Genomic DNA, 26,271 nt, shown 5'->3' on the forward strand with positions numbered 1-26,271 from the left:
TTTATCCTATTATATAAATATCTGGGTTTACGTAAGTAATTATTTCAGCCATTATTTTGAAATGATTGGATTCTTGCATTATTTTCTAGGTAAAATCTTTCACTTTCTTAGGTCATTCTTTGGATATAAGATAAGATTGATCTGTTATGTGATCAAGTTTTCATTTTAGCTTTGAGCCCTGTTTGAACACATAAGAATATTCATAGAGTTTGGTATTAAAAGATGAGCTACCATGGTGAAAGCTATCTTAACCTTTTAGTTGAAGCAATGCAGGAATACTAATGTTCCTCATACTATTTTTGTTTTCAGTACAAAGATGGAGTTCACGAATTACTTCTTACAGTCATCACCTGGGTGGGAATTGTCATTTCCCTTGTTTGCCTGGCTATATGCATCTTCACCTTCTGCTTTTTCCGTGGTCTGCAGAGTGACCGCAATACTATTCACAAGAACCTTTGTATCAACCTTTTCATTGCGGAATTTATTTTCCTAATAGGCATTGACAAGACGAAATACATGGTAAGCACCCCTTCAGCTTATCGCCCTTGGATCTCTGACAATTACTATACCAGGTGTGAATCCACACACGATGCCTATATAGATATTTATTTGATCTTGTAACAATAAAGTTGACAGTGGTGATCTTGGCAGATAATTTTTAATAAAAGCGTAATCGTTAGGTATTATTATTATGAGCGAACTCATTTCTTGCATTTATTGCAGATAAAAATGCTTTTGCATTTTTCTGGGTCGTTATTAAGACACGTAATTTGAATAGAAGAGTGCCAGGGACACTGAAATGAAAAGATCCTATTTTTACAGTTTTCATTTTGCTTACATAGTCATTCTGGTCAGTGATCATTTCTTCGTCTTCTGAGCAATTTGTTCATCATCAGGAGGCCTCCGTGTCAGAAATAGTACTTAATCAGTAGTTAATGCTTTACCCTGTATTCATCTGCACCGGAATGAATTTTAAGAATGCTCCGCATATGACAGGAAAAGAATGTTAGGAATTAGATCCAGGGTATTCATCACTAAAGTGAATTTTTAAATTCTGTTACTGAAAAAATAAAAATAATATACTTGGAAGCAATTGTTCTAAAGACATATGGAGCAAATAATCTGTAAGTAGAATATTCAGACTTAATAGTGGATAATTTAGAAAGGAAATTAACATGTATTTTCTTATTTACACTTAATTTTACTAAAAATAGTTGGGTCTCACAGTGATGAAATTTCTAGCACACCTGCCATTATGCTCTATTAAGCATTAAACTCTTCAAATTTGTACTGTTTAGAACTCATTTCCATTTGTTAAAAAAAAAAATTTTTTTAAGAAACATTTACTCTAAATAATGTTGTATTTTAAAGACAATCATGAGCACTGTCAGTGAATATTGCATCATTTTGGGGTGCCCTGCTTGTATTCATGTGTTCTCTCTTGGGTTTTTTCTTCTTTTCCTTTCTAGATTGCTTGTCCAATATTTGCAGGACTTTTACACTTTTTCTTTTTGGCCGCTTTTGCTTGGATGTGTCTAGAAGGTGTACAGCTCTACCTGATGTTGGTTGAAGTGTTTGAAAGTGAATATTCAAGGAAGAAATATTATTATGTTGCTGGTTACTTGTTTCCTGCCACCGTGGTTGGGGTTTCAGCTGCTATTGACTATAAGAGCTATGGAACAGAAAAAGCGTAAGTAATTGCAAGCGACCTGAGTGTTTTTCAAGTGAATAATTTTTTAAAGCCTGTTAGCTGTCAGTGCGGGTCCCTGACAGACTAAAATAGCATCTGAAAGCTTTATTGGTAAGAGAATGGGCATGCCGTGCACAAATTACAATCAAGTCTTTTGTAATTTTCTAGGTTCAGAGGATTTGTACTCTGGCAAGGCAGATTCTAAATTATGGACTTTATTTTTAACACAAAAGATTGACCTGAAACAAATTGAAAAAGTAAATAACTTTTTGGCCTTAGAAAGATATTAAGTAAAAATTCTTCTGAACTTAAAGCATCTGACAGGTTTAACTACTCAGTTTTAACCTAATGCTTCATTAGCTCTCTTTGTGCAGCCGACCCTCTAGCTAACTCTCATTCTGAATTGTGACAGTAGCACATTCCATCCCATATGTTCTACTTTGATAATATTTTGTCAGGCAGTTTAAAAGGATTAAAATAAGTCACTGTCTTTCATTTATAAAAAATATAGATATTTATGGAAAATGACAGAAGGTAGACATAGCCATATTTGTAAGGCTTTTATTTGCTAGGAGCATGAATTTGTCTCACAATTCTGCTTATATTTGCCTTTGATAAAATTACTTATATAAAGATTCCTTGGACTAAAGAAAGCTTTTTGACTAAACAGATGATGAAAGACAAATAAAAAAAATTCAGTGGGGATTCAATGTTATATGAAAAATGAACCACTAAGTAAAATCTGTCTTAATAAGTTTATGCATCATTTACTCTAATACTATATGAGTGCTATGCTTTGATTTTTTTTATCTCGTATTCATCCATTCCCAGTTGAGGTATTATATTCATGCTGTGCTGTTTTGAAACAGGCATAACAGCTGAATATTTTGTCTGTTTTGTTTCATAGGGTTAAACACTGTCGCTCAGATATTGATCTGAAAGGCAAATTTTGAAGATAAGAACTTTAAAATGATGAGACCATTTGGAATATTGAGTTTCAAGTTTTCCTTGATATAGTCAGAGGTCTTAAGATTTAGGGATTGGGGTTTGGTGGGGTTTATTGTTTATCCCATACGAACAGAATAATGAATGCCTTTACCAAATTTAAAACCTGAAATGAAAAACAGTAAGCTGAAGTAAATAAATTACTACTCTTTATATCAAAGCCAACTCAGAATTATTAAAATTGTTCTTAGCCATGACAAATGAATTTTCAAAGGCAGATATAAAGATAGTTTTGTTAGATTTTTAAGAATCCTATATTTTTGGTAATGTTGAGGATCCATTGAAGCTACTTAATACATAACCTTCTTTTCATAATAGTTGCTGGCTTCATGTTGATAACTATTTTATATGGAGTTTCATTGGACCAGTTACCTTCATTATTCTGGTAAGCAAACTCTGTTTTCCCTTCATTTTTAGCTTGCTACTTTTGTAGTGCCACTGAAACAAAGATAACTGGTTTTATTTTTAATTAATCTGTGCATTCAAGGGTTTATAAACATGTCTAACCTACAGGATAAAACTGCGTGTATACCTTAAATGTTATACCATTATTGACAGTTTATGTACTTGCTGATTGGTCTATTTCAAAAATCCTTTTTCCTCTAAAAAATACTTTTTCTTATCTAATTTAGTTTGCTACAATGCATGTCATAATCTAAAAAAAATATGTAAATTATGTTTAGATTGCATGATTCGGGCCTAGTTTAATAATTAGAAAGGAATAACTGAAATGTATAGTGTATTTTGGTTTTGGATAGTTGAGTTTTTTGCTAAGAGTTGTGCTTCATGAGTTTTGTCTTCAAAATCTGTAATATTAGCCCTGTATCAAGTTATGTGGCATTTATAAATTAAACGAATGTTTTATGGAATTGAAAGAACATTAGCTTAATGCTTATTATATTAATTTCCACATAATAATTTAGTGCTTTTAAAATAAATGTCCACACCCTAAGCTTTTTAGAGCACAAAAAAAATTTTTTAAGCTTAGATTAATAACTGAGTCTTAGATCAATTTTTAACTCAAAAGAAATAAAGTTACTTTTCAAATGCCAAATAAAAATATTGGTCTTCAAAAAATTTTTAAAAAATAAATTGTTTACCCATTAAATATAACATGACATAGGTGTTTTTTAACTGCTTACATTATCATTAGTCAAATATTTGAAATATAGTTGAAATAAAAGGATGTAGCTAAAATATTTGGTTTTCGGTATTTAAAACTTTTCACTGAGTTTTAGCATTATGCTGTTACAGATAGATGCTACTGACCATTATAAGATTGAAAGGGAAACATAAGCAAGTTTAAATATTTTCTTTTAAATACCTATTTTAAGGACTTTTTAAAAGAGGTGATACACATGAACTTATTAGGATATTTCTGTATTTAACTAGTCTTTCATAAAATCGAGGGGAAAAAATGTAGTAGTTCAAGGAAACTTAAAACCACTTCATATGTATGTACTTTTGTCTTTAAAATGAATTATACACTTACACAAAGCAAAATGAAAATTTGAGGTGAATGCCTGTATGAATCAAGCCAGTAAATCATTCTCAAGTCTTCCTAGGAAAGCTTATTTCTCACCAGAATTACTCAATCCAAATGATTACTCTCGTTTTAGTTCTCAGTTTATTTAAGTTAACATAGCCTAAACCACTCTCAAATTAAATGGTAAACAGCTGAATTGAAGTGGCATGATTCTTAAAGACACACGCTTCTCTTTTTTTCCCCCTGAACCCTTAGCTAATCATATTGATAACTTTGAAAATTATAAAGACCATTTCAGAGATAATCTAATCTATAAAAGTATGTGTTAACTTCTGTTGTACTAGTTTTGTTTATTTCCATCTAAAAATAAATACTGACTTTAGAGTATTAAATTTTTTTTTTCACTTTAGAGTATGAAAATTTCTTTCACTTGGACAAAAGACATTAATGTTCACATATACTCAGTTTCTAGTAAGAAAAGAAGTGAAGGTCATTATATTGCCCATTTACAGTGTGAACCCTACTGTTATTTATTAGTTTTGTCGTCATTGTTATCCTGTACCCAATCATTTAGGTTGAAATGTGAAGGGCTTTGAGGAATAGTGTTCCCAACTTTAAGGGGGGGAAAAAAAAACCAACAAACCCAAACACAGCAAGTAGCTGTTTTGACAATATAGATCCTAGGAGTAATTGTCCCGCAGCTGCTTTGTCCTCTAATTCTCCGGACGCAGAGAGGCAAAGAGTGGTATAGAGGTGTAAAACATCATGCATAACCTAAACCGAGATATATGATTGTTCAGCACGTTTGTTGAATGTTAATATATTTATAACACATACATCCTTCTGATGAGAAAGGATATTTAAAAGTCAATACAAACACAAATCTTAGTAACATAAATTCCATTATATACTACCCTTTTAAGGAGTACTCTTAGAACAAAAAGTACTCATTACAATTCCCGGAAGGGGATTGTGTTCCTTTTGGAATTTTGCCTTTCCTACTTTTCTGAATTGAAGCCATTTAACTTAGTAATATTAAGTAAGTGTATGCTTTTTATAATGTTCTATGAAGAAAAATAACATGCTATGGAAGATAAAACTTCTTGCTTCTGTATTTCTATAGACTGTCTTGCCTACAGGCACTAGAGTTATTATATCTATGAGAAAAGTGCTTGTAAGTAATGAGCAGTGGGAAACCATTAGTATGCCTGAAATGGTTTAATGAAAGCTTGGATCATGACACGTCAGGAGCTGTTCTTATCATTTGGACAGCTCCATCTGCATCGTTAATAATTAATTCAGTTCAGTAAGAGTTCAGCTCACACACTCATTTAGAAGTCTTCTTCAGAGAACACCTCTCTGGCTGCTAGTCCCAGGGAGAAATAGGCTTCTGCTCGGCTAACAGGAAAGATCTGGAGATACAAGTGCAGTTTAGAGTTGCATTTGCTAGGTAGCAAAAGCTCCAGGGAGGACAAAAAGGGTCAGAACATGTGCAGTTCAGTTAGGTTACTTCAGAGTGGTGTTTCTGTTCTTCTGTCTTATCATATCCATGTCAGCACTACGAGCTGTGGAATGAATTTTAAGCTGCTAAGCTCAGACGGATGTGATTCAATTGAGCAGGTTGATGACTCTAAAACAAACGGTGCGCTCCCGCCATCATTGGTTCCCTCTGCTTGTTTCCAAGTCCTTTGATTTTCGTGACCCAGTGTGGGTGGGTAGTTGGCTATGCCCTGTCATCAAGCAGCAAATGATACTGGCAGATTATCTGTACTGGAACTCATGAAATTATTATTTTGAGATAAGTGAAAGAGTCTTATTTGTCATTACAAGAGAAGGAGTACCCCATTTGGCAATTAACTCCATTTAGCTGAATAGGAAAATCTGTTTCTGAATTTGCCGTCTCTTTCACGTAGAATTTCATTAAGAGATGCCTGTTTACCTGTGTGTACACACATAAACACACCACACACAGCAGAGATAAAATTGGATTAATTCCTGGATGAGTTGCTTCATCTCTAAAATTAATCATCAGTGTGGGTGTTAAGCTTGGTGGGTTGGTATTTCGTATGTAACACAGTCCTACAGCTGTACTTACTAGTGACTTCTCTGTGAATGATTGAGTCATGACATGCACTTTCCAGGTTCTTTGTATACAGAGTTGTAACTCCGTCTTTTTCCTTTCTCACTGATGCGTAATGCCTTTCAACCTATCCCAAAATATGTACTCTGTTTAAGGTTACTGGTATTCATGTTGGAAAGAAAGAAACAAAAAAAGCAAGTGGACAAAAAGTGGTTGCATTGGAATTTGAGGGGAGAAGAGCAGCACTTGGATGATAGAGACATTCTTCTCTCCCTGGCTTTTTGCCTGCTTTCCAGGAAGAAATAGGAGAAATTCCTTTGATGGTTGGGATTTCTTTTATTTTCTAAATGCATACCAAATGCAGGAAAATAAATTGAGAGGAAATAAAAGTGAGGAGAAAGAGATCACTTACTCTAATTAGAAAGGGAGAAAAAAAAAAAAAAAAGAAGCAGCAGCAGCAGCCCAGAAGTTTATGTCTGGAAAGAGCCATTTGTGTTATGGGGAAAATGCAAAGAAGGAACAAGTCAGATTTGCAATCAGTAATTCATTTGAAACTAACTTTTTTTTGCCTGTGACTGTTTGGAATGATAGATTTAATCAAAGATATTTCTACTTGCCCTTTGATTTCTTGTTCTGATTCCGTTAGTTACTTTTTAAGAGAATGGCAAAGAAGAGAGGAAAAAAAAATATTTTACTCTACAGAATCATGACTCTTATGAAGTGTTATCACCTCCTGAAAAAGATCACAGCCAACAGTATTTTTTCTATGAAAATATATGTATATTTTTTAGCACTGGAGAGAAAGAAAGAACTCTAAAACTTCCTTTTAAAAAATTGTTTACATTTCAGGATTTATTCTATTTAATTCCAGAAAGCATTTTACTGTCATACATATTGGTGATAATATATTAAGATATTCAATACCTAAATGACATAAGTATCTTTTTCATTATTTTAGTAAGACTAATAAACACATTATCAGTGAAATTTTTTTTTTAAAGATTTTATTTATTTGACAGAGATCACAAGTAGGCAGAGAAGCAGTCAGAGAAAGAGGAGGAAGCAGGCTCCCTGCTGAGCCAGAGAGCCCCATGTAGGGCTCAATCCTAGGACCCTGGGGCCATGACCTGAGCCAAAGGCAGAGGCTTTAACCCACTGAGCCACCTAGGCGCCCCATCAGTGAAGTTTTTAAAGTGGATTTGGGAAAAAGAAAAGTACCTTGTGTTTAGCTTTTTTTTTTTTTTCCCTGTTGTGTTTTATGGTTTATAGTATGTCTTGTGTGCTTTTTTTCATAATTAGTTTTTCTTGAAATGATGGTATTTTTGTCCTGTTGAAGACACCATTGCTTCATTATTTGTATATTTTCAAGTTGTATTTCGAAGTCTAAATTAGTATCGGATTTAACTATAAATTTCTTGGCAACTTAAATTTTAGAGTGCTAATCATAATTCTTCTGTTTGGCTTTTTAAATTGGAGAAATCACAGATATTCGTGAAACAATTTGAGTGCAAAAATCTTTCTGTGGTTTTATGATTATTTTTCTACTATTTTATTGGTTTTTTAAAAGATTCTCTTTTAAAACATCTTTTGAAACATTCAATTCTACTATGTTAGAAATGACAGTCCTTTTTTGGACTCAATTATGAGTTTGTGTGATGTTTAGTTATGTGAGTGGAACACAAACAGGTTTGAGAAAACAGAACTAACTGTTAAACATACTGTTTGTCTACTGGGAGTAGGAGTGTGTGGACACTTTAGTCATTTGCTGATCATGGGATGGTAGTGTTTAACAAAGAAATAGAGAATTAGTTATTCTAGCAAGTCGATCAGGTAGAAGTCATTTGAAGAGCACATCCCTTATGTTCAGAATTTCCTTGAGGCTGTATTTTGTATATGAATTTATTATTTATCTTCAACTCACTCATCATCTCTGAGTGATTTCTAAAATGCATGACTCTTTCTAGATGTAGAATCTTTTTTTTTTTTTTTTAAATAAAAAACTAGTATGTTTTTGCTTTGCTAGGAGAGACTCTTACTTTTCTCACCAGAATAAACTGGTTAATTCTATCTGTAAAGTTGCTGGGCTATGGAGCCATCACAAAGTGTATTAAATCCCAGCACTGATATTATAGCACCTAAGTAATCTCTGGCAAGGTACTTAACATCTTAGAATGTAAACTGACTCTCCAAGTGCTTCCTGTTACCTCTGGACATAGGATTATTATAAGTGAATGTACTATATTTGTAACTAGAAAGAAGAACTAAACACATATATAATGTTAACAATCCTCAGTAGAGTGATACGAGAGGAAGAAAAGGTATCTATCTACCAGGTTGTTTTTTAAGGATTAAATAAGATAGGCTTTCTGTGTGACATTCAACTTGGTTAATTCTCAGTCTTAAAAAAAAAGAAAAAAAGAAAGAAAGAGAGAAAGAAAGAAAAATGGCTTTGTATCATACTTAAATTTAATTCTGTTCTTCAGTGGGTGAACTCCATTTCCATTTCAGTTTTATTTGAAAATGTGTTAGTTCTGAAGTAACTATTTTACTTCAGAATTTTAACATGGTCATCTTCATTGAAAAATGTTGGTATGTGTTCATCTTCAAGATTTCACATTTTGTACTCCTTTTCTTTTCATAACATAATACCTTATACATCCACATTTTTCCAAATTCACATTCTTTATTTTCTTGTAGTTTTTACATTATACAATTTTACAAAGAAGTTGTATAACTTTTTCCTTCCTGGAGTTTACTACCACTACTATTTATTCCTGAGGGGTTAATTAACATGCTTAGAAAGTGATGAACACCAAATTGTGGCCCTATATGTTTTACGAAATTGTATAAGAAAAGGAAGGGGGAAGAAATAACCCAAAGTCTAGAATTATGGAGTGAAAGAAAGAAATGGTTATATTACAACATTCAAAAGGAAGGGTCCAGAATTTTAAAGGATTTTAACTCTGAATCTACAAAGCAGCTTTTTTTCCCTAAGAGTTGCATCAGTGTTTATTTGCATTTTGTTTTGTTTGTTTTTAGAATATTTGGAGATCTTATTTGTAACCATTCTCTAATTTTACTAGTTAAGACCTAGTGTTGCATAAAATAAAAAAATAAAAACACTGTTGATTTTGCCTTTAAAAAATTAGAGATGTATTGTACCATCATCTTTAGAAACTAAGTCAGCTATTTATTGTCCTATCAGAAGGATCTCCCTAACTTTTCAAAGGTAGAAATTGTATCTTACGTGCAATACAATAGGCACATTCTTGTATGGAGCAGTAAGGTCAATACATATTAGTTGAATGAATTGCATTATATTGTAATATCTCTGAAAATGTAAACATTTATTTATATGTGACCACCTGGAATAATCATTAGAATATAAAGCTAGTGTTTCTACATATTTGTTTGCTTTTTCTCTGGACAAGTTTTTTAATAAGTTAATGTTTAAGTAGGTGTTTTAAACAGAGAGTTTCTTTTGTCCCTCTTTTGTTAATATTAAGTAATTAACATGAAACAATAGAATGCTATCTGCCAACACTTGCAAATTATAGCCATTGACCTCATTTTATCCCTTAAGAGGAAATTCTACATCTAAGAGAAACAATAAGGCACAGTTGACAAAATGAGTGATAAACAGCTTAGATGTTCCTAAACTCCTCATTAGGAATGACTTGGAAATTTTATTTATTGCCCTATATAAATTTTCCTAATTACAAAATCAGAAGTAGTGATGAATGAGTAAAACAGCATTATCATTTTATCAGATGGTATTGTGACTCAGTAAAAGTGATCATCTTATTATAACAAAATTATGTTGAATGTTTACCCCCAAGGAATTGTCTTTGTCCCTATTTGTCCTTGTCTAAGCCAAGTAAAGCTCACAAAATATAATTTTGTTTTGTCTTTTTAAAAGTAATAATCAGGAGTAAATAAAATGTAAAGGAATCCAGGAGTGATCAGGCTTAGTTCTGTTTTTAGAGCTAGAAATGGAACTGCCTTCCCTCTCTCCGGCATTCTGCTAGGTTTCTGTACAACCAAATGCAAAATGGCAAACATTATCTCTCTCCAGTCAAAACTTGTCTTTTTTCTTCTCAGTTCACTCATGTTGACCTCCCAAACCTTCCTTCCATGTCTGGTTCCATCTTCCCTCTTTTTGCTTTCGTTTGCACCTAGATTCTTTACACAGCTCAGTGTTTAGAGGGACTCAAAGCAGCCTTTTTCTTCAGAATTTACCTACGCCCATTCATCAGAGAGGCATAAGAACAAAAGGACTGATGGCTTTTAACCATTTAGTAGCAAATATATAAATATTTTCAAAGTTTGTCTTTCTGGAACTAATAAATATTTTTCATGTATTTTTTCATAATTTTTCATATATTTTATTTCATTTGATTCTCACAATTACCTCACAAATAGATCATACAAATGTGATTATCTTTCTTTGATCAGTCAGAATCAAAAGCTAGACTCTCAGCTAAGTCTTGGGGTCCCAAATCCCACAGTCCTTGTAAGCTACATGATGTAAATGTCCCTTCTGAAGAATTCACTTCAGTATTTCCATTAGATGGCTTTTAGGCCGTGGAGTACCTCTAGCTAAAGAAACTAATTTAGATTTTCTAATTTATTTAATCATCACCACATGATGCTGATTTAATGAGGTTGTAATTTCATGTCAAATGATCTATTAAAAAAAAAAACGATCATACATAGCTGGAGTATTTTTTATTTAGACTCAACCTGATCATTGCCTATGTAAAACTGAGTCAGTGAATGTCTACTATATACTCATGTCATTGATATTTAGCTGCATTAACTCATTAAGTGTATTTGCAAAACTTGCTCATTTTTTTACTCTGTGGTTACAGTGGTCTAATTCTTTATTTGTTGTAACAGCTAAATATTATCTTCCTGGTGATCACATTATGCAAAATGGTGAAGCACTCAAACACTTTGAAACCAGATTCTAGCAGGTTGGAAAACATTAAGTAAGTATTTAGTATTTGAATTTTAGTGCTTGACAAACTAAGTGAAAGATACCCTCCACAGCATAAATGCTTTCCTTCAACTGTAGAAATTATTCAGAATGAAGTTTTACTGATCAAGGTTGAGTCTCACTGTTAACCATGTCACAGACATTGGTCAAAAATTAGATAATGATTTCTGTCTTGATCTAGAGCCAAGAAATTGTTTCAGTGGCTTTGTGGAAATTCCATATCACTGTAGCAGTTTCATTTAAATTTAAAATGCAGTTCAAAATGATGTTGCTGTTTGCATGGCTGATATGATGATATTAAGTTTGTTTTGTTAAATGACTTTTTTGATTTAAGGATTCTGAGCAGTTTCTACTTCTAATCTTGTTTTCCTAAGATAATTTACTCTATTACTATTGTTAACTTGGAGATTATCTGTTGTTTTTCATGATAATTGAAGAAATGTTTACTTTATTACAATATTGAATAAAAACTACAATATCCTATCAATGGCAAATGCTATCTAATTAAATAATTGATCGCTGTTGATTCATTAAGTCATTTATGGAAGGATTTTCAGAGTTATCTTTTAGATATGAGTTAATTTAAGATTTGAGGAGGTATTATTCAAGTTGGTTATAATGGGATTGTGAAAAATATTTGTAATGTAAAAAATGGCAGATCTCTAGTAAGGGTAATTTTTCTTTTAAAAAAGTAGATGTTTTAGATAGGTTAGTGCCAGCTTCATTGCATGTTGCATGGTAAGAGAGAGAGCTAATCTTTAGCATCTCTCTCTTTTCTTCCTTTTCCTCTTTCTGTCTTCTCATCTACACCAGTAATTACCGTGTTTGTGATGGCTACTATAATACGGACTTACCTGGGTAAGGTAGAACCCTACATTAACAAATTTATGGCATGATTTATATTTTTTACAAATCCGTCAATATCATGAATTGCCCTTAATTTTTATAGTTATTTTGGAATATCTAATTTGCTGTAGTATTTTAAAACTATAATATGCCTTTATTTTTTAATTGCTTGCCTCTGCATTTTGACTTTCTTAATTTTGACTAATTTATAAAATATATAAATGCTTTCTTATTACTTTCTATTTTAATTCTGTCTAATAATTTTGTTTCTCTTTTCTGCTTATAATGCTTTCTAGCTATGAAGATAATAAGCCATTTATCAAGTAAGATCATTAGTTAGACATGGAATGCACTGACTTTAAATCCTTTCCATTCCGTCCTATTTTCTACAGTTCTTTTCTCCTTAAGCTATTCATGATGAAATCTCTCCAAAATTATTTTATTTTGAAGTTGTTCTCATATTTTTGTCCCATTTCAGTGAGGCTTCTTCATGCTTTAGTTAAAATACCTTAGGCTCACCTAAGATCAGTTTATTAGAATCTGCAGTTTAGGTGTGAAGTGATTATCTGCCATTTAACCTTTCTGTATGTGTCACATTATTCAGTGTCATGAGTGCACCACAGGGATAAAAAGACAGGAGTAAACTCATTAAGGACTCCTTAATTTCTTTGACTAAAATGCACATAAAAGACAATAAAGTCACGGGGGATGTTTTACACCTTGTATTTTAATATAGTTCTGATACCTTGTTAATGCTGGAGTAAGAAAAGGTCATACCTGCTGTTGCTGTTTTCACTGGAGGCTGCAGTACTAAATGCTATTGTTCTTTCTCTAATCAATGAAAGGTTAAAGCCAAAATGCTGTTGAATTTGAATGTGAACATAGAGAAAGTCAACCGCTACTACTGATATGTTGATATTTAAGTGTGATGTGGTGTTCTCTCATTGGACTTGTTAATAAAATTCACTTTATTTTTTCAGGTCTTGGGTGCTTGGCGCTTTTGCTCTCCTATGTCTTCTTGGCCTAACCTGGTCATTTGGGTTGCTTTTTATTAATGAGGAGACTATTGTGATGGCATATCTCTTCACCATCTTTAATGCTTTCCAGGGAGTGTTCATTTTCATCTTTCACTGTGCTCTCCAAAAGAAAGTAAGTGAAGACACCTACGGATTCTAGTTGTTTGTTCTTTGGTTTGAAAATCAGAGATGAAATGGAGAAGATTTTACAATTTTACAGCTGACATATTACTAAATAGAATCATTTTTAATCATAAATTAATTGTCACGCATGTCTGGAAATTCAGGCTTCACATATAAAATAAGTCAATACCAATCATCTTTTTGGATCTCACTTTGAAAATATTAGGCACTGATGTTAAGATTTCTTCTTTGCTAGTGGGGTCTACAAACATGCTTTGTGCAAACGGTATATAAGATGGGGGCCCCTTGGTGGCTCAGTGGCTCAGTTGGTTAAGTGTCTGCCTTCGGCTCAGGTCATGATCCAGGGTCCTGGGATTGAGTCCTGCATTGGGCTCCTGGCTCTACAGAGAGCATGCTTCTCCTTCTGCCTCTCTCTCTCTCTCTCTGTCTTTCATGAAAAAATAACTAAAATCTTTAAAAAAAAAAGTATACAAGATTTTTAAAAAAGGTTAAATAATCTCATTTTTTGCTTGATAAAGGGAATGCAGTGTTTCAAAACAAAATTGAACATAAGGATAAATGACCTTGACTTTAAAAGCACCAGACATACAAAAAATTAATATTAATGTTACCTTTTGAGTCGTTGTGAAAAATCTAAAACCCAATAATTTAATATCTCAGATCTTATTATTTTGTCCTGATTTTATGTTAACTGGAGTCAGCAAAAATGATTCAAAAATTAAAGTTAAAGATGAAAAACTTGCAAGAAGATGTAAACCTTAAGAGAATAGCTTAGCCGCCTTTTAACTAGGTATCATCTTTTCTCTGCCTGCATATCTAATATAGTCTTTTTATTCTGTTATTACTAGTTGGTCACTAAATTGAACAGCGAAATAGAATTTTGAAAGTGAAAACTATTATGTTTTCAGTCCTGACAAGATGATAGTGTTGTTACTTCCATCAGTTGTTGAGTAAGCTATAATTTTGAGATAATGACAGTGGGATGTGCAATACTGACAGATAATGTACATTCACAGCAATATAGGCATTAGGCAAAACCAACACTGGAGTGTATTATTTGGATAAAATACCATTTTGATTGCCATAGACTTGGTCATACAGCATTTCAGAGCAGTTAATAGCCATGAAATGTCCAAAAAAAAATTTTGTTGAGGTATCAGGTGTTATTTAATAACACTGAACTTTAGTTTTCTAAACATTATACAGGTATAATCTTGTAATTACTTTGGGTTTTACTTTACCATACACAAACGAGCCTTTTGTATACATGTATAGGATCACATATCATAATTTCTTCCAAAAGTGTTTAACATAAAGCATGAATTATTTCCTCATACAGGTTATGTGTATTAATTGAACAAAGAGATTTTGCTGTGCTTTTTATTTTTTTATTTTTTTGTAAAGATTTTATTTATTTATTTGACAGAGATCACAGGTAGGCAGAGAGGCAGGCAGAGAGAAAGGAGGGGAAGCAGACTCCCTGCTGAGCAGAGATCCTGATGCGATCCTAGGACACTGGGATCATGACCTGAGCCGAAGCCAGAGGCTTTAACCCACTGAGCCACCCAGGCACCCCATTGCTGTGCTTTTTAATTAAAAATCACATTTTTTGAACAATGTGTTAGACTTCCCTTTGAACACCTTCTACCTACTCTTGGGTATGTCCTATTGGGTGCTGCCAGAATGAATGGCTAAGAATATGATACAAAATGAGTTTGTTAAAATCATGCTTCTTACTGCTTGAGTGAGCATATTTAGGCCAAGAAAATGCTTTGAAAGCTCAAGCCCATTGTTATTTGTTCTAATAGGTGTAGTTAAATAAGGCTAACAGAATGAAAATGCAAGTGCACTTGGGTTTAAAAAGTCATCTAGCAACTTTAATTCTGTAATTTTTTCAAGGAATAATTGTCAAAGTCCTGGGTCTGCAAGTAGATCTACTTAGAATAGAATGGTGTTGGGTGGGGAAGGGAGGTGTGGGGTGGGGGGAGGGAGGAGTCTTTTTGAGTGCTTTTGGCAACCTACTGGAAAGTAATTTCCTTGGGGCGCCTGGGTGGCTCTGTGGGTTAGATCCTCTGCCTTCGGCTCAGTGCAGGATTGCAGGGTCCTGGGATCGAGCCCCACATTGGGCTCCCTGCTCAGTGGGGAACCTTCTTCCTCCTCTCTTCTCTGCCTGCCTCTCTGCCTACTTGTGATCTCTGTCTATCAAATAAATAAATTGAAAAACAAAAAAAAAAGGAAAGTAATTTCTTACGCAGAGTTCTAATTTCAGTCTGGCTCTAAGCCAGAGCAGAACTTGTTCACAGGCCAATAGAGCTGCACAAAATCCAGCCCTCTTCTCCGCTCCTCCCAATTCTGCATCACCTTCCTAAATGGGGCCCTATTCTTTACAATTTTGGGGGATTCAGTTTTTAAAGTTGACTTTAAACTTTCTTTAGGTCTAACAGCTTTCCTATCTATTCATATATCCTAGCTTCAGGGGAAAAGGGAAATTACATGGGTAACACATTAATGTGATTGGAAATTGCATAAATAGTTCCCTTGTGTGCTAATGAAGTGAATAGGCATCTTAGACTCTCTGCACTAAATGTTAAAGCTAGACACATCAGAAAATGAAGAAAACATTCCATCCTAATTAATAGCATATGTATCAAAGTCCTTTTCTTCTTTATTCGTGTGCCAAAGTAGTCTTGTCATTATAAAGAGGTTATCCGCGAAAGTGTGCAATCCGGTAAAAGAAGTTTATGTATTGACCTACCTAAAGGGACATGAAGCGTATGAAACTTAAATGACTGGATTATGAGTGGTTAAATGTAATTAAGCAGGAAAATTCTAATTTTTTGTCCTTTTTTTCTTAGCATAAAATAGAAAATCTAAGTTGCTAAGTATATGGATAAAGCTTTAAAACATTATTATGTATGTATTAATAACATTTGTGTAACAATAGGCATCAAACATTTTCACATATTACATCACATTTTGAAGCTCCTACTAGTCAGTCTGGGAGGCAAAGATATTTTTCTGATTACTCTTTCAGCATTTTCAGTTGAACTTGATTTTAGAAATTCAATTTATTTGCTCCACAGAAAAGTGTTAGTGAACTTACTCCTCTTAGTTGTTTCCACTGCTCATTTAATTAGAGTGACAGAGAGAAGCAGGTATGTTTGTGTTCATCTCTCGGTCTCGTGGTTATTCAATGCAGGTACGAAAAGAATATGGCAAGTGCTTCAGACACTCCTATTGCTGCGGCGGCCTCCCGACTGAGAGCCCCCACAGTTCAGTGAAGGCATCAACCACCAGAACTAGTGCTCGGTATTCCTCTGGCACACAGGTAACAAAGAATTTGACAACATCTTTAATTAACCTTCTTTATCGAAAGCCTACCGAGACATGTTCTGTTCACATGCACTAATTGTCTCCTCATTATAATGATCTAGGTAGCAAATACTTGCTCTTTTAGTTTTTTGGTCTTAATTTCTTCTTAAGTATTTATTCAAGGTGTTTCTTTAGGCGTGAGCATCATTGTTGAGAAGTGTAACTTCTTTAAGATGTATATGATCATTTTGGGGATACCCTGAGGTCACATAGCACGGTACTCCTGGTGGGTACTCACTAAACGTTTGTTAAATAATCAGTCATCTCCACGAAGAGTGGAGGATTAAATATTCGTTCTTCAGTTCTAGACTTCCTTAGTTTTAGACCAGAATCAACACACATTTCTTTTTAACAGCTACCAGATAATCCTCCACAGATTGCTTAGGGTAGATCTTTATGTGTCTTTCATAAGGTGAGCTTGGGGAAACTAACATAACATATGTCTTGCTATTTTATATTAATAGAGTCGTATAAGAAGGATGTGGAATGACACTGTGAGAAAACAGTCTGAATCTTCTTTTATCTCAGGTGACATCAATAGCACTTCAACACTTAATCAAGGTCAGTTACTAGGAAAATTTGAGTTTACAATATAAATTTTGTACCTTTTTGCCAATTTACAATAACTCTAGAGAAACTCCTGATTTTTTTCCTCTCAAATGGGTTTATCTCACAAGCTATTAAACCTGTTGAGTCAACTTTTATCCTTTATGAAAGTACATATAAATTCGTCTTACTCAATAATGTAATGCAAAAAGTAGAATTTTAAACTCCACAGTAACAGAATAAGGGTGAAAAAAGTAATTACTAAGAACATATTTTGCCACAGATTAAAAATATTTTCCTTTAGTGAATACAAATTTATCTTTTCTGAGACATTTGTAGAAGTTTTCTTTTTAAAACATTAATATAGTTAGAATAACTACTATTCACATTAAACTGACAATTTTATGGTGAAAATTCTTATTTGTAAAATTATTTTACTTTACACTTCTTTCCAAAAGTAAAAAAGTGTCAAAAACATTTATAGTAAATTTTCATAAGCGACTAGTTAAATAAATGAGAATCTATAAAGCAGTTTTTTCTATTTGAATTACTATTTTTAAGGTGTTTACAATTTTAAACTTGTATAAATGACGAATTATTACTTAAAATAAGCTGGCAAATAAAATAATTAAGCAGGATGAGGACACAAGTGCACATAGACACACATAATCCTGAGTGCAAGCTTAGTAAATTTGAATTTGATATGAAAAAAATAATGTTATTGTGTATATATATATATATATATATCCTTAAAAAGGTAATTTATCCAGGTAATTTGTTTTGATATATTGATTTGTAATATAATAGAACATGTTCTATTTTATCACAAATATTAAAGACATTTTTCACTGTTGACATTGTTCTGATGAGATTCTGGTTTAAAATGAAGAAAGGAGTATGTATGGCATCAAAACCAACTTGAATTTTAAAGTATTTTTAGTCAAATTACATTAGCTATGCAAAACATATGTTTGATAAGTATTGAAAGGTTTGTAATTTGTCAATTAGAATGAGTGAAATGTGTGTTTATTCCATTGCTCTGATGTTTTACCTAATTCTGTTAAGATGACTATCAAAAAGGAAATGAATTATTCAATGATTCATTTTTGAAACCTGGCAAATAAGATTACGGAATGAAAATTCTTACTATATGGAGTTTGTGAATGGTCTAATAATTCATCATACACACAGTCTCTTTCTTCCCCCTTGGCATGTGTGCTCTCGCATTTACTAAGAGAAGCTTTGTGCAGTGTGTCGTACTTTTTACTTGTTTGTGAAAGTTGTTTTCCTCCTGCTTGTGTCAAAGTTGATATTAACACAGATGTTTTCATGAGGGATAATCCCACACCTGTAAATCTGAAAGTTTGAGATTCCCTCTTCTGGGCCTCAGTGGTTAGGTTTTTAATATTAAGCAGTAACATCTTGAAACATAATGTTGATCTCTGTGCATTTAATTGCCATTTTTGTTTAAAAGTGATTTTGTATAAATTAGTAAATGTCATCCTCAGCAGGTGTTTACTTGAGGGACTTAGAAAGCACCTGTGAATTACTGAAATTTAACTTCCCTCTCCCCTTTCTCCTTCAAATTAGTAGTTCAAATACAGTCAGAAAATTTCAGCAGATAATCCATTGCCAACTTGTCTGCTACCCTTGATGAATACAAAAAGTACTTTACTGCAACTGTAACACAAAAATAAGAGAACTGATGTATTTTTCTTTTCTGTTTCTTTGCTTTAGGAATGACTGGCAATTACCTACTAACAAACCCTCTTCTTCGACCCCACGGCACTAACAACCCCTATAACACATTGCTCGCTGAAACAGTTGTATGTAATGCCCCTTCAGCTCCTGTATTTAACTCACCAGGTGTGCTTATACTTACGAATAAAACTTCCTTTCTTTGCTGCTAAACAGAGCTCTGATCTTTGCCCCTTTTCTAGAGTACTCAAGTTGCCATATATTTATTATTACATCTTTAATTTCTCAGTTTAAAGAACTACGGTATTGCCCATGCCAGGCTTCTAAAACTGCACTATATTATAGTAAAAATTCAGTCATGATAGTATTTACCAATAATTATCCATGTTTTTAACACAGGTGGCATAAATCTTAATATATTATTACAGGACTGACATCACATGGTCCGAGAGCCCATCTTCAAGATTTATATCATTTAGAGGTATCCTATCTATGTAATATACTGTTCAGTTTACCCTAAAGCTTGCAGACAGAATTTGCTTCTGGAATGAATTAGCTAATAAAGATAATTTGGATGCCTAGGTATAGAAAACTACACCCAGCATTATCAATGTAACCAAACTATAGTATAGTGCAGCTTTATGGTAGTGGTTTTTTTGTTTGTTTGTTTTTTCCTTAAAAAAAAAACTTTGAGAATGAAGTTACTATTAGTCAGTTTATACCTTTAGTTGTTTATTGGGGGAGGGGGAGAGATTGTCACTAACCCATCCTGTATTACTATGTTTTCTAATAGCTTATTAAAATAAAAAGCATTTAATATTAACACAGTTTGCAAGACTTCAGTAAAAGTTATCACATAATTATTGTTAGCACGTAAAATTTATTTGTGATTGATATTTGCCACTAAATTAAACAAAGAACTTTGTTTCCTTTTTTTTTTTCTTAAATTCTTTTTTAACGTAACTGCAGTTTCTCTTTTCATTCTCTTGTTTTTCTTACTTTCCTTATGCTTTCCTCTAGCAACCTACAGAGAGACAAGTATGGGAGTCAAACTTAACTTTGCCTATCAAATGTAAATTTTTTCAGCATGATTTTTAACCGGCACAATTAAAACATAACTAGCAGTCATGAAGTAGACTCAGCGGGCAAGTGGTTCACAATTTCCAACTAAACTGGTACCAAATTCAAACAGTACATCTGTCTGTACTGCCTTTTGTCAGTAATAGAGGTCTGTAGCAAATGCTGTCCATACTTAAGTATATGCAATGCTGAAATAATTTGCTCTTTAAAGCCTGAGGTGCTGTCAACCAGAAAGCTTAATAATTGACTTATCATTTCTGCATTCCCACAGTAATCTTGCTACAGGCTGTGGAAAGTCTTCAAGTGAATTACCTGAACTTGGGCAGAAAAAGTTGCCTCTTCAAAACCAGTCAAAGATGTGCTTAAATCTGCAGTATATCATAGAAAACACCTTTTGCATTACCCAGTATATATTTTTATATTTATTAAGCAATGGTAAAAGGAAAGAAAAATGGCACGATCGAACCTCGATAGAGGAAACAATTGCTAGAAAGTGATCTGTGTGTCACCTAGAACTTAAACACCAAATGTTTTCTAAATAAAGATGGTGGCACATGCATGAATTAGGTAGCTAGACAGTTATGTGAATCAAACTAAAGGAAGCCTTACAGATACTATTATAATAACTTCGTTTTGTTATATGTGGAGCCTGGTAAAAATGAAATTGTCCGTTTTTCCAATGTAGACGTTGGATCAGAGTTTTTTAAAATAAAACCAGTCACCAACAGGTATACCCCCCCCACACCTACTCATTTTCTGCTAATGAGAAGCTATTGAACAGTTCCCACATATTTATTGGTCATGAAATCGAGTTTTCTAGGATAATCTGCAGCTTTAAGAGTGGAGTCAGCACGAAAAAGGGAAATTTCCTATTTTTTCCAAGAATGAAATTTTTCCTCGACTCCTCCAAGCCTTGCATACAATGCAGCAGCCTCACAGTGGCCAGTGTCATTCAGTAACACCATTTCATTCTTTTTTTTTCCAGACCTATCTGTAAACAAGTGATTTTTTTTTTTCTCTAGGATTTTGAGAATGAATAACCTAACTTACCATGGTGCAGATCATTTAATTTTCTCTAAAACTTTTTATTTTCATTTGCCTGAGAAGCACTGTGATGTCTCAGTTTACATGTTTATGTGTCTGTAGAAATACAACTCTGATTCCAAGAGAGCATGTTACCATCTTTTTTTTCCTTCTAAACCTCTTTTCATATCTTCAGCAGACTTATCCAGTCTTTCATTCCTTTAGAGATAAATATATATTAGCCAAGGCTGACACCCTTTTCCCATTCCATAGTTAATATCTATTATTGGTTTGATTTCTGTGACCCATACTTAAGAAATCTCTAACATTTCTGCGTCTAACCTCCATGCCCATGGTGTCTGTGGGCCAGTCTCGTACAGTAGACTCTGCTGGTTCATTCGGTGCTGTCACTGTGGCTGATGCAACTGCAGGGCTGCAGGCAAACTTTGACCATTAGGAGCCTGGGGCCGTTGCGATTAGAGAGAGTATTAGTACCAAAAGGAAACCAAAAAATCAAAACGATAACTATTAAATGAAAAAGCAAAAGGCTGCTATTGCTGGTAATCTAATTTGTTGAACCCTTGCTCTGACTAAGTTGCTGAGAAGCTTAGAAATTCTTCATCATGTTACAATAAATCATTTTACTTTCTTTTATATATCAGCTACTCTTAGGCCAGATAGCCTGAGCAGACAGACATGATGTGAGTTGTCCAAAGTGAGTCATTCCACCTGCTGTCTATCGTGTTGTCGGATGGTGCTTGTGGGCCCTTGGTCCCGTCAGTGTGAGAGATGGCTGTCTTCGTTGAACATGATTCTTTGTATCTGTCCATTTTTTTCATTCTTTTTTTTACTCCATCTCCAGAAAAAGGAAATGTTAGAATGTTGTTTAAAAAGTTGCTTGCCAGTTATGTGGGTTTATGTTGTACATTTGCCTTCGGTTTTTGTATGTGACTTATTCCTTTTTTAATTTAGTGTTGTTTAGGACAAATTCTGTCAATTTTATTTTTATAAATCATAGTCTCGTACTTTAAAATGTAAATGTCACTAATGAATTGCTTTGCATTAACTATGCAAGGGCATGGAGTGAAGTCTTCCTTGTAAGAGTGTCAGAGATTTGACCAAAAATCAATTGATAACTACCGTCTCCCCAAAATTGATCAAGTAATATTCTGTATGCCATCTTCCCTCCCTGGAAAACAGTATTATTCTTTCACACTTCTTCCTATTATCTAAGGGGTTGCAACTGTTTACCGTTGGGAATGCGGGAAAGCCTGGCACTGTTCAGGTGTTAGCTTTCAAATACAACTTTGTCCTGAACGACATTAAAAAGTTTTGTACGAAAGAAGTAAAGATGCTTTGGGAAGGAACAGCGGCAGTAACGGAAACCCCCCCTTTCCCGTTTCAGGACATTCACTGAACAATGCCAGGGATACAAGTGCCATGGATACTCTACCGCTAAATGGTAACTTTAACAACAGCTACTCACTGCGCAAGGGGGACTATAATGACAGCGTGCAAGTCGTGGACTGTGGACTAAGTCTGAATGATACCGCTTTCGAGAAAATGATCATTTCAGAGTTAGTGCACAACAACCTGCGGGGCGGCAGCAAGACTCACAACCTCGAGCTCACGCTGCCAGTCAAACCCGTGATCGGTGGCAGCAGCAGCGAAGACGACGCGATCGTGGCGGACGCTTCCTCTTTGATGCACGGCGACAACCCCGGGCTGGAGCTCCACCACAAGGAGCTCGAGGCGCCGCTCATTCCTCAGCGGACTCACTCCCTTCTGTACCAGCCGCAGAAGAAGGTGAAGCCCGAGGGGACTGACAGCTACGTCTCCCAGCTGACCGCGGAGGCCGAGGACCACCTCCAGTCCCCCAACAGAGACTCTCTTTATACGAGCATGCCCAATCTTAGAGACTCTCCCTACCAGGAGAGCAGCCCTGACATGGAAGAGGACCTCTCTCCCTCCAGGAGGAGTGAGAACGAGGACATTTACTATAAAAGCATGCCAAATCTTGGAGCTGGCCATCAGCTTCAGATGTGTTACCAGATCAGCAGGGGCAATAGTGATGGTTACATAATCCCCATTAACAAGGAAGGGTGTATTCCCGAAGGAGACGTTAGAGAAGGACAAATGCAGCTGGTCACGAGTCTTTAATAGAGCAGCTAAGGAATTCCATGGGCCACAGGCAAGTATTAATAAAGACTCCGCTGGCCCAGTGCAGCTCCCTCAGACTCTGCTCGGAGAGATGGCTCTGTTGACCTGTGGTTCTCCAGTGTAAAAAGATGACTGAACCTTGAAGTTCTGTGAATTTTTATAGTACGTACAGAAACTTTGTATATACACAGAGTATACTAAAATGATTATTTGTTACAAAGAAAAGAGATGCCAACCAGGTATTTTAAGATTCTGCTGCTGTTTAGAGAAATTGTGAAGCAAGCAAAACAAAACTTTTCCAGCCATTCTACTGCAGCAGTCTGTGAACTAGATCTGTAAATATGGCTGCACCGTTTTTGTAGGCCTGCATTGTATTATATACAAGACGTAGGCTTTAAAATCCTGTGGGACAAATTTACTGTACCTTACTGTTCCTGACAAGACTTGGAAAAGCAGGAGAGCCATTCTGCGTCAGTTTGCAGTTCGTTCACTGCAAATCTTTTACATTAAGGCAAAGATTGAAAACATGTTTAACCACTAGCAATCAAGCCACAGGCCTTATTTCATATGTTTCCTCAACTGTACAATGAACTATTCTCATGAAAAATGGCTAAAGAAATTATATTTTGTTCTATTGCTAGGGTAAAATAAATACATTTGTGTCCAACTGAAATATAATTGTCATTAAAATAATTTTAAAGAGTTTGAAGAAAATATTGTGAAAAGCTCTTGGTTGCACATATGTTATGAAATGTTTTTTCTTACACTCTGTCATGGTAAGTTCTACCCATTTTCACTTATTTTCCACTGTACACAGTGTTCTGCTTTGACCAGTTAGTCTTTATTCTTACATTTAAATTTCTTATTGCCAAAAGAACGCGTTTTATGGGGGGAAAAAAATTCTTCGAAGCCAGTTACGCCATGCCTTGCACAAATGTGGTGAAATCTAGAAAAGAGTGTGTGTTACCCCTCTGTTTATTCTTGAACGGAGGGCAGTGAGGGCACTGGGCACTTCTCACAAACTTTCTAGTGAACAAAAGGTGCCTATTCTTTTTTAAAAAATAAAATAAAACATAAATATTACTCTTCCATATTCCTTCTGCCTATATTTAGTAATTAATTTATTTTATGATAAAGTTCTAATGAAATGTAAATTGTTTCCGCAAAATTCTGCTTTTCTTTTCATCCCTTTGTGTAAACCTGTTAATAATGAGCCCATCACTAATATCCAGTGTAAAGTTTAACACGGTTTGACAGTAAATAAATGTGAATTTTTTCAAGTAGTTATAACGTGCACTTTTATGTATGAGACATAACTGGCTTTAACACACTGGTGTTAAATGGTGTTCCCCCATGGCATACGTGGGTCCCTTCATAATAATAACCCACGGGTATGAGAAAGAATACACTTAAGCTGCCTTGATGGTTCTGGGTGTTGTCGAGAATATGTTTGTATTCAAATTGCCCATTTCCCACATACAGGATCTGGCAGAAAAGTTTCAATAGAGAAATCTACTGAAAGTACTTTTTTCAAGTTGCATTGTGTCAAAACTAAAACAAAAATTACAAAAAGAAGAAGGGTAGGAAATTCTACAAATTTTGGCATCGTAAAAAAATTAATTTTTCAGCAGAATTGAGAAGACATTCCTAAAGCATACTTTTACAATTTTAAACTATCCCTATAGGCTGCCGTGAATGACAATATTTGTTATCAGAGAAAGGTTCAAAAATCATATAATTGAATCTCAACAAATAGATTTTTCCTGTCTACATCAAAAGGATTTATACCAGATTCTTCTAAAGGGTAGTGGCTCTCAAGTGCTTCCGCTAAGTTAGAAATAGCTTGATTTTTTAATGTGGACACACTTCGTCATGCCTATTGAATTTTTTTAAAAAATGAGAAAAGTTTTTTCAAGTATATATTGATATATCTAAATGCAGATATAGTAAGGCAGGCACTGTATGATATAGTATCCATAGTTTAATAATAGAGTAACAACAGAGGTGTGTATTCACACATAGTTAATATTTAGGTTGGAGACTGACTATAAAAAGTTGTATTAATATTCAAACAAATTTAATAAATCCTTTAAAAGGGTATTTTTATTTCTTTGGCTAAAATCCTTTAGGAATTTATAAGACTTTATTTGGGGCATTATATAATCAAACATTTTAATTTTCTATTTTGTTACACCTTTTTCCTATCAAACTTATAGTGTTGTATGATATGTACTTATCAGTATATAATCCAACTAGGGCTGGGCTGGATGAATGAATTAGCGCCCCCCCCCCACAAAAGGCACTGATTATTCAGTTAGTACTCATTTCTTTCTCTTGAAGCAGTTCTTAAAACTGGTATGATGTGAACAGGTACGTAAGTACATAGTACCTACACGGTTACTGTTCTCTTTAGAAAATGTAATTTATTATGAGTCTATATTAGAGAATACAGTCTGGAAGATATCTTTCATCTTTGTCACCAAAAGAAGAATCATTTTTAAAATGGATTTCTTTTTTAAAGTACATAAATGTTGCCTTAAAATCCATTCAGGATGTCCCCTAGTACAAATTAATTTCTTACATTTAAAATTATTAATCCATTGACCGACACATTAGTCTGTTTATTAACCCAGTGATTTCTTTGGATGTTCTCGGACTTCACCTGCATATAGAATTTCCACATCCTTGATTGTTTCTCTTTATAATAGTCACAATTGTAAACTTGTTCACATTAGTGTACCTGGTCTCAGGGACAGATACAACTGGTCTACTAGTAATAAGATTTTTTTTTTTTTTTTGCCGTTTACTTTAGACACAGCTTGATACAGATTAATTCAGATTGAACTTTATTCTATTTTAAAATATAGGCTCGGTTTTGTTCTTTTATACACATGCACACACACGCATAGGTTGTCTTATAGGCTTTTAAAATCACTTGGGAATAAGGAAGAATCCTTACAAATCTATAAATTACTTAAATAGTTGTCAATTCAAACTCCTCCTCCACATTCATTTGAGGGTAATTATATATAATATTTTAACCAATAAAACAACAGCTGCACATATTTGACAAAATCACCATCACTATCCTCTCTCCACAGAGGCATTATGCACAAATTCATTAAC

General features: G+C 34.1%; 1 protein-coding gene across 30 annotated transcripts in view; it reads left to right on the plus strand.

The window, feature by feature from the left end:
- Window positions 1–24,428, plus strand: part of ADGRL2 (adhesion G protein-coupled receptor L2) — a 606,730-nt gene extending 582,302 nt beyond the window's left edge. For 12 of the 30 annotated variants that reach the window (XM_082687753.1, XM_082687770.1, XM_082687768.1 and 9 more), the window contains 9 exons: window positions 310–519; window positions 1,470–1,690; window positions 3,014–3,080; window positions 11,161–11,252; window positions 13,087–13,255; window positions 16,466–16,594; window positions 17,103–17,199; window positions 18,922–19,050; window positions 22,391–24,428. In XM_082687753.1, coding sequence (XP_082543879.1) covers window positions 310–519; window positions 1,470–1,690; window positions 3,014–3,080; window positions 11,161–11,252; window positions 13,087–13,255; window positions 16,466–16,594; window positions 17,103–17,199; window positions 18,922–19,050; window positions 22,391–23,145 — 1,869 coding nt within the window. In that variant the 3' untranslated portion in view covers window positions 23,146–24,428. Of the gene's footprint in view, window positions 1–309; window positions 520–1,469; window positions 1,691–3,013; window positions 3,081–11,160; window positions 11,253–13,086; window positions 13,256–16,465; window positions 16,595–17,102; window positions 17,200–18,921; window positions 19,051–19,281; window positions 19,364–19,902; window positions 19,955–21,647; window positions 21,701–22,390 lie in introns of those variants that run through there. The other 18 variants (XM_082687749.1, XM_082687751.1, XM_082687747.1 and 15 more) reach the window with 6 other exon arrangements.
- The last annotated feature ends 1,843 nt before the right edge of the window (window positions 24,429–26,271 follow it).

The sequence above is a fragment of the Mustela nivalis genome, assembly GCF_964662115.1.
Source record: "Mustela nivalis genome assembly, chromosome: 10".
Lineage (NCBI taxonomy): Eukaryota > Metazoa > Chordata > Mammalia > Carnivora > Mustelidae > Mustela > Mustela nivalis.